Source organism: Populus nigra, chromosome 4 (genome assembly GCF_951802175.1).
Source record: "Populus nigra chromosome 4, ddPopNigr1.1, whole genome shotgun sequence".
NCBI classification, from domain to species: domain Eukaryota; kingdom Viridiplantae; phylum Streptophyta; class Magnoliopsida; order Malpighiales; family Salicaceae; genus Populus; species Populus nigra.
In genome coordinates, this window is record NC_084855.1 from 20,203,717 (window position 1) to 20,213,493 (window position 9,777).

Below are 9,777 nucleotides of genomic sequence, written 5' to 3' on the forward strand. Positions count from 1 at the left end.
TCGAATGCAGCTTGATTTTTCTTGTTCGTAGCTACGATCACCCTTAAATAACTTCTTTTAGTTGCTTAATGTCTCCGGGAATGGTCAGACATTATAAGGTTTGCCAGGGATAAATGTTAAAAGAAGTAATCATCAAACCAAAGAAAAAAAAGAACCAGGGTTTATTTTTCCTTACATTAAGAGTGTGTTTGTTTTTTAGGTAACTTTTATGGTTATGGTTTAAAAAAATTAAGTTAAAAAAAGTGCAATTAGCTGTGGTTAGTTGGATTTAGATACATGTTTAGTAAAAATTGTGGTTTAAGTTTATGTGTAGCAAAAAACATACTAAAATGTTTGGTGGAAGTGTGATTACGGTTGCTTTTGAAAATGTTTTTTACATGGAAATGCATCAAAATAATATTTTTTATTTTTTAAAAATTATTTTTTATATTAGCGCACCAAAATGATCTGAAAACATTAAAAAAATATATTAATTTGAAGCAAAGGAAAAAACTAAAAAATTATCAAATATTTTCAAAAGCGCTTTTAAAAAGCAAAAACAAACAGGGTTTTACGAAACTCAGTTAAAAAAACATGTAAAAACTACTTCATAAAAACTGTGTTTCAAACTCAATTTTTTAGTAGGTCCCGCAGTATAAAACACAGTTTGGTTTGTTACCAAACACCTTGCTGCGTTTGTTGCACAGCAAACGTAAAAGCAGATGTAAAACAAACGCAGCCTAAATGCCATTTGGCTAGCTAAACACAAATGTTGATAGAAGCTTTCATCAACAATCACAAAGATATCTGACAGGATGGTAAGGACCCTCTTTAGTGTTCTCACCACCTCAAGGTTGTACTTATCAATGTCCATTCTCCCTCTAATCATAACCTCTATCAATTATCTCTCCTCATCCATTAGGTTTGGAAATTGAACAGATTACAGCCTAGAGCCAAATCAGATAAAATGTCCTTAAACTCATTAATGCTAACTCCGGTGGAGGTCATAATTATCACTTCTCATATGGTAATGCAAGAAGTTGAGGCAAAAGGAACACCGTTATAAGAGCCTTTATCAGTAGGATTAGAGCACGGGTTTCTACCGGAGCAAAGATTTTTCTTTTCTTGAAATAGATGGTCGCACTTGCAATCACTACAAGGGGAGTTATGTTTACTTCTTCCCTAGATAAGAAAAGATCACAACCCTTAGCTTCAAGGGGGCTATTGCCCCTACTATTGTCTCTATAGAGGCAGAACCCTTAAGAATAAGGAGTTTCCCAATGAGGATGGAGGAGTCTCCCCTCCTCTCTTCACCTCTGCCTCCACTAATGACACAAGACAAAGAACTCTAAGGCAAGCTCTTTACAGGAGGATCCCATGGTGTTTCTCCTTCTTATTCAGCTATTTACCCTATATGGACAAATGAAGGTTAGATTTTGAAACAAGGTGAAAGCAAAGGAAAATGGCAGGCAAACTTTATGCCTTGCAAAATGGTCTGGTAATATCCCTTGGCCATTTTATCAACTTCATAGTTGATGGGGGTCGAATCCAACATGACACAGTTTTTCTCCTATTATGATCTCAAACGACACTTATTTACTTCATAAATGGAACCCTCTAATAGTAGGAACAACCCTAAATTGACTTTAATCCCTCTAGTGATTAATCGTCCTGACATATCTTATGACCAACCAAACTCCCCATCCACCTCTTGATAGACGATGGCTTCCCAATCAATGTATTCTTTATATCACCATTTCTTCTGTAAGCAAAGATGAAGAACCAATACACGTCATTGCCGCCATCAATATTAGTTACCAGTTGGTAGCAACTCTTAAAAATATTTACCATGGGCTTAGGCCCAATCATTCTATAAAATTTTTCAAATGATGACATAATTGTCCACATATTAGGATACAGCTAGCCTAGGCCCAGCTGGTAATAGCTAAACACATCTCTTATAAATCCTTAAAAAGGGAAAGAGTATCCCATTGAATTCATACAAATGAGGTGGTAATTTCAAAATAATCATAGGATATGCCTAGGGTCAATTAGCTAATGCACTCATCAGGGTGAGGCATTTAGGCTACATACTTGCCATGTTGATTATGAGTCACGAATTTCATGTTTGTAACATATATGTTGTCGAGGAAATCATCATTAGGAGTTTGAGGCAATCTCAATCTCTCCTCAAAGTCTCTAAAAGGAGCAAAAGATGAACTCTTACGAGGGGATATTCTCTTATCTTTCCCATTAGAGGAGGTTGTCGATGTGGAACTTTCTCTCACCCTAGGTCCCAATATGAGAGACTCATATCTCCTATCACTTCTTTAAAGTTCTAATTGAAACTTGAACTCCTTGTCAATGGATGGAGCACTTCTCTTTTAGAAACAAGTTTGATGTTCTTGGGGTCTTTTTTTAAACCGAGTAAAAGAAAGATAAGGAAAAAGGTTTTGAAGAAAGAAATATCCAAAATAGATTTTCCCTTTTTGGATAAAAAATAAAAGTGAAAAAGATAATTTGGGTTTTGTTACAAGAACAAGTTTTCAAAAATCGCAAAGAATGAAAGTAAAAGAAAAGTTACAAATAAGAATGGTTAGGGTTATAAAGAAAAAAACTTTTTACTCCCACTATCGAATGAATAATTTTTCATATTATCATTGATCTCCAGAAGTTCACTCAATTACCTTATTTAATGTAGGCAGTCGTTTTGTTTTCCAAGGGACACCTTCTCCCATTAAAAATAAGCCAACTAGGTTTAAAGATAAGTTTTCCCCTTTTAGCAAATGAACAAATTTTAGGTTGATAACCCATCATCTTTAGGCTCAACTAAGTGTTGCAAATGTGGGTGGGTCTAATGAACTACCAAACTCACCATCTCCGAGCTCAATAAAGTGCAAAGCCTAGACTTTTATGGGTTTGGCAAACTGCTAGACCCATCATCCTAGTCTTAGCCAAGCGTTAAGCCCATACATTTGTGGGCCTGGCGAACCATGAGACTCATCATCTCTGGGCTCAGCCAAACATTGAGCTTAGACATGTATTGGTTTGGTAAATCGCCAGACCCACATTCAAATATTTTTTACTCTAATGAGTCAAGGATATTTTACTTTGATAAGTCAGAGATGTTTTACTCTAATGAGTATGAGATATTTTATCATGACAAGACAGAGATATATGGCTGATATGTAAACTTTTTCCTTTCCAGGTCAAGAGCTATAAAAGGAACCAATGTAACCTTTACGAGGCTGGTTCAATTTATTTCTATTACGAATGATATATATCTATTTCTAGAGCTTTCTTCTAAAAAAGGACTGTTTTTTCTCTCATATAGTATTGACTTAATCATCGAAGAGTACCCAAACTCTAAAGAGGGGACCTTTTACAAGTATTGAACATAATCCATCAACCATTTCACCAAAAGAAGATGGACTAGATTTCAAGAACTAAGAGATTAAAAGCAGTGTTCCTCTCCCCCCTCTAGCTACTTGAGTTAGGGTTTTATGAGATTTTTATAGGATAAATAAGGAGGTTCTAGAGTTTATGGTATAGGATCTCAACCCTTAATGTTAAGGAATTGATCTCAATCATTCATTAAAGCTAAAGACAAAAGTTTGTCCTACTCTACAACTACAAAGGGAGGACACAAGGCTATATTTATAGGTAAAGCAGTGTTGGGTAGTATTTTTAGGAGATAATCTACAGGTTATTTTAATGCAATAAGAGCTGAAATTTTAGCTTAGAGTGAAGTATATATATCCACTTATAAGTTGATATAAGATTTGTGTGGAATGATAAAAAGGTGAGGGAGAAATTAGGGCTGAAATGTGGGCACTTAGACATCTTTTTTCTTTTGTTTTAAGGGAAGAAGACAATGAATAATGAAATTATGGTCTTTCTCAATTTAGTCATTGAACCTTTGGTACTTTGTAATGGAGCCCCCAATCAACCATAATCTTTTAGATTCCTTTTAATTTTACCCCTAGCCTTCTTTAATTGGACCTTTAAATTTCAGTGTTTTTTTACAAAGTAGTCCTTTATTTAAGATTTCTTCAATGCGGTCCTCAATTAAACTTCATACTTCAGATGATTTATTTTAATTAAACCCTTGATTGCACATATTTAGCATTTCAAAGTTTTAATTGTGTCCCCAATCTTTCAATCTTTGCGAATTGATTCAAAATAGGCCTTCAAACTTGATTTTTCTTCAATTGAGTCCTTGATTAAATCTATAAAACCTATTAGAAGTTTAATTACGTCTTTAAACTTAATTAATTCCTTTAATTTTTTTCCCAATTGACTTTTAAACTTCATTTTTCTCCAATTAAATCCTTAAATAAGTCAATTAAACTTGTTAGAAGTTTAATTAAGTCCTTAGACTTACTTCACTAATAAAAACTTCGAGCTATTCTCTATGCACACCAGTATAAAGATGCAAATCAGAGTGTCATTGTGTTGCAACTTATCTTCCGACCAAAGTGCTTGGGGGTAAATTTAGAACAAGTCACAGAGGGAAGAGGTGTTCAGTTGTCCGCCACAACCATTCTTTGTGGTCTTGCAGAATGCTATAAGCATAATTACTTTCATTCCATAATGGCAACACAACCTGAAGACAAAGCATTTACACGATTGGAGTTGAAACCTATTATGCATTCTCTTAGTAACAATTTTATAATGAGGCAAGACAGGTTCAGCGTGCATGCATAATTTTGGAGCAAAAAGTGCGCAGATATGCAAGCATAGTAGTTAGGACCTCGAAAGCCAAGATCTGAGTAAAACCAGAAACTTGAAAGTAAAAAATTCAGTTGATTACACCTGTGATTATGCACAACTATGACCCCCGTAGTGCCTTAGCCAATATTTTCATAAGGTGGAAAAGGGGGTACTTCTGCAACATAATGAGACTTTATCCAGATTTTCAGAAACATATAAGCATTCATGCATTTACCAGGTGATCTTATATTCTTGTTGTGCAAGATTTGAAATTCATATAAACAGTAAATAAAAACTTGCTACTTATCAATAGACATAATATTTGGAAGCTGAAAAGTAAGTGGTTAGAAAATCCAAGGCCTGTGTCACAATCTGATTTATAACCCTCTTACTCTTATTTTTTTCAAAAAAAAATCCAAAATATAGCAAAAAAACAAATCTGAAATATATATTTTTGATATATTATGTATTGTTTTTTTACATTTTCAATATCTTTTCAAAATAATTAAAAATTCAAAAATTTACTTATTTAATTTTTAACGTGTTTATTTTAAAATTATTAATTTATTTTACTCGAGTTGACAGAAATCTTTTCAAGAAAAAAATTTGGATAAAAGTATCAAAATTGCAAAAAAATATATATATATAGAATAAAGAACCAAAGTTATTTTAGGTTACTTGTTTATCAAATTTGCTTGGAGACCAAGTAATTAGAAAAAAAAGAATAAATTATTTTTTTTAAAAAAAAGAGAATTAGTTATAAAAAAAAACCACTCATCTTCAACCTCTAACCATTGCCAATAGCCTTTTGCCATGAACCACCGTCAACTACTAGGACAACAGCTCCTCCAACCACAAACCTAGCCCCCCCTTATCCTTTTCTAGTCAAAGAAAAAACTATATATTTAATATTTAAAATTATAACCAACAAAAATCTTTTAATACATTTAGAGTGTGTTTGGCATTGTGGTAGCTGTTGTGGTTGTAGTTTTAAAAAAATTGTTTTTATAAAAAGTACTTTTAGTTGAGGTTAGTTTGGAAAAATATATGTTTGGTTAAAACTGTGGTTGAAATTGAGGTTGAACAAAAAAAAGTTTTATGTGTTTGGTTAAAAAATGCTTTTCAAACTGAGATTATAAAATAATTAAAAAAACATATATTAATATTGATAGTTTTTCATTGAAATATTATCGATTTAACTACTATTATTACACCATGAAATAAATAATATTTTATATAAAATATTTTTTATTATTCTATTAAACTATCTATAATTTTATAACATACAAAATCCAACCGACAAAAACTATATTTTTTATTTTTTTATAAGCATGAAATTTAATAAATATTATTATTATTAAAAAACATGATATATTTAAAACATCACGCTTTTAAAATACAACAATTTTAAATATTATATTTTAAAAACATTTTTAAAACACAATAACTTAAAATATCTGTTATGAAAATGCGAAATCAATTATAATGGAAGATTTTTTTTTTATCCCATCAATGAGAGCTAGCCAAAACCTGAAAAAGCAAAAAAAAAAAAACTCAGCATAAAGATTTGATAGTATTTTTCTTCCCTGCCTCTATTAGTTTTAGATGGGTTCTATCAATAACTTAGGGGGTTGTGACCAAGAGGAGCAACTAGCGAAAAGGAGGAGGTCCTCATGCAGGAGCTGCTGAAGGAGATTCTATCATGGCTTGGACAAATCGGGTTTAGTTGAAGGTGGAGTTGGTTCTACTATTACATACGTAGTGGTTGTTGTTGCTGACCACGATGAATAGGGGAGGAGTTGTTGGCTTCGGCTGGAGGATGAGAGCTTTCTGTATTGTTGGTGGTGAGGAGTTGCTTGTCGTGAGTTAAAGGGAAGGGCTTGGTGTTGACAGAGTGAAACGTAAAAATACAGAACGCTGGATGAGAAACATGAAAAAATTGCTTCGCCAAAACCTGAGGTTGAAACTCATTTTTAGTGGGTTCCATGAACCAAATCGCAGCTTCATTTTTTAACCAAACACCATATTATCTGCGTTTGAACAAAAACGAAGCAGCTATCGCAAAGACAAACAGCCTCTTAGATACAAAGAAAACACGTGAGATTTTTTATTATTATTAACATATCATTTCTTTCTAAAAAATTATAAAAAACAACAAAAATCTTTTTTAAAAAAATATATTAAAATATTTTTTATTTCATATGATCAATTCTCTCAAAACTAAAAAAAAATTTATATTTGTAGAAATAAAAAAAATACATGATATAATTTAGTATATTTAAATACCAAAATTCAAAAAAAATTTATTAATATCTTTACATATATTTTTAATTTTAATAATTAGTTTATAAAATTCATGAGAATTTAACATAGATTTTAAAAAAACTAAAAAATTTATTTTATTTCTTTTAATATAGATATCATGAACTTATATTATATTTAAGATATATTCTTATTATTAAATTAAAAAAACAGTTTTTTTTTTCATTTTATATGTTTTGACTTTAGAATAACTAAATTTGACCATAAATCTGTAGCCCACTCTCTTGGGATGGACTAACTTTAACCATAAAACAAATCAATAGTTAGAAAACACAACGATACCTTAACTTATATATATCAAACGAATAAATAATACAGTTTACCTTAAATAAAATATGTTATGAGTGATACGTCATTTATATATATAATCAATCTTTTTATCAAGATTCTAAGAATAATTAGAGTTTTTAATTATCAAAAATACTAAGTGAGGACTTTATTTTTTATTTTTTTTTATTGATAAAGATTAAGAATTTTTTATCTTTTTTATCCATCACCAGAATGATACTTAAGATCCAAATATAGAAGAATATTCACCACAACGCCTAGCACATACAACGGAATGTGCAGTTCATCAAACTATCACCTCTTGGGCACACACAAAAAAGAAGATGGAAATTACCCAAGATGATTTATTGATTAGCTAGCTAATTTGTTTTAAAACAAAATCAAGTCTCTTTTTCCTTAGAAATGCTTTTCATTTTGAACTTCCTTGCACAGGACAGGCAAAGAAGAAAGACATTTAGGAACTCACAGAAATTTAGCATGTTGTAACTCGCAATTGGTAGAGTTAATTGGTTATGCAATCTCAAGCCATCACCACTGGCCATCATGACAAAGCCCTACCTTTTAATTGCCATATATTCATGGAAGTTCAGAACCTTAATGAGATATTGAAAATCATGCAGTATGTGTCTAACTCTGGGAAGATTGTTCCTTATCATTAAGCATCAGCAGCTCCTTTGCCTTAGTTTCCTCCCGATATCAGCATAACTTGGGAAGTCACAGCTATCACTTGACTTCTTGCCCATCGAATTCCCTGCTGCTCTCTTGTCCATCGGTGTCCCCATCCCCCAATGCCATCATTACTCTGTTCTTCTTAACCTCTTCCCTTTGTAACCTCAACTGCTCCTGTCTCTCCTGCCACCCCTCTTCCAACAACTGAACAAACTTGTCCTTTATTTCAAGCAAAGGATCCCTTTGAATCAACTCGCTGTCCTTGTAAGCTTCCCTTAGCATCGCAGTCTTAATCCCTCCTTTCAGTGACATGTAAAATATTCCTGAATGCCTAGTGAACACACTTGAAAATGCGTTGGAAAACCTGTACTCATCACTAAACTTCCCCAGTATGGGCACTGGAATCCTCTTGAACAACGAAAGCGATAGCAACTCATGGAAAACCCCAACAGTCCTCTTCTCCATTTCCTGTGAAGCTTGATCCAAGTGTGACACATCAACATATGGTGATATGTAATCAAGTTCCAACCAATCCCGAATCCACTCCCTCATCTCCTTCCTCAAGAAGAACCCCGGAGGAAGCTTGTAGTAAAAATTAGGCCTAACACGAATTCCCGTCAACCTAAACTCATCTTCAGCTCTTTGCTCGATTATTGATTTTGCAAACTCAGGATTCCATTCAACCAACTCAAGAAATGACTTTCCCTCCTCAGGAGGACCAATTAGCCTAAAATAGTTTGGATAATTAGGTACCAAATTAACCAAAAAGTCATTAGGAAAACCAAATTCTCTCTTCACATGTACCAATTTATCCACACTAAGGACCTTATCCTTAGCCATCATCAGCAACTTACACAATTTCGAAACAATCCACCCCTCATTTTCCAAAACAATCCTTTTCTCTTCTTCAAGAAAATTCCTTAACCGATGGCTAACACGGACAAACCGGACGGGTTCTGACTTGGGTTTGATTCGATCCTGGTAAACGTCAAAGAGGGCAGGGTTTCTATTAAGAAAAGTAGAAATTCTTATATTGAGGCGCAATCTCTCGCGCCTGTTTTCGAGGTAACGAAGTGGGATTACTTGACCCGGTTCGTTAAGGACCTCTTTGACAACTTTTGAGCAGATTTTGTATGGCTTATCTCTCTCAATGGCATGGTCTAGTTGTGGGTCCCTGCGCCACACAACTTTGAGGCTTGAAATGGGTTTGGTGTCGAGGTTGAAAGCAGGGTTTATGAGAGATTTTCTATGCAACAAGTGCATAGTTCTAGTAGTATAAATGGAGTAGGTTTTGAAGAGCATACCTGCAAATGTGACTGACCGGCCGACCAAAACCTACGGAGGAAGAAGATGCCCTGTCTGTCTGCCTGTCACTCTGTCATTTACAGATTTACTACTACGAACTAGGGCTTTCTTTTAACTTAAACCCTCAGGGGCTTAAATGACATGTTTTGTTCTGTCCCCAACTCGTGATCTTTTTATTAACTTTGTCGGTGTAAAAATCATCATTTTAAATAATTCTGCTTCTACTCTATGTTCACATAATACTTTTCTCGATTTTTGGGCTTCGATTTCTTCAGTCGATTTAGTCAATATATATATATGACATCCTATTTCATAAATTTATCAATCCTTTATTATTATCAAAATAATTTAATTTAATTTTTTGAGAATATTATGGAGAATCATTATATTTGTTGTTGTACAATACTAATAACAACAACGATAAAAATCATGAAAAATAATCATTTTATCATAAGGGTGTATGTATTTTTATTGGCAAAATGTATTGAAAAAATCATAGTA

The 9,777-nt window shown here is 33.0% G+C and overlaps 1 protein-coding gene across 1 annotated transcript; it reads right to left on the reverse strand.

Moving 5' to 3' along the window:
- Window positions 1-7,632: 7,632 nt before the first annotated feature.
- LOC133691360 (protein WHAT'S THIS FACTOR 1 homolog, chloroplastic) lies at window positions 7,633-9,424 on the reverse strand. Its single transcript, XM_062111830.1, has one exon. It carries the CDS (start codon window positions 9,271-9,273, stop codon window positions 8,026-8,028), a length of 1,248 nt encoding a protein of 415 aa, XP_061967814.1. The 5' UTR covers window positions 9,274-9,424; the 3' UTR covers window positions 7,633-8,025.
- Window positions 9,425-9,777: the final 353 nt, after the last annotated feature.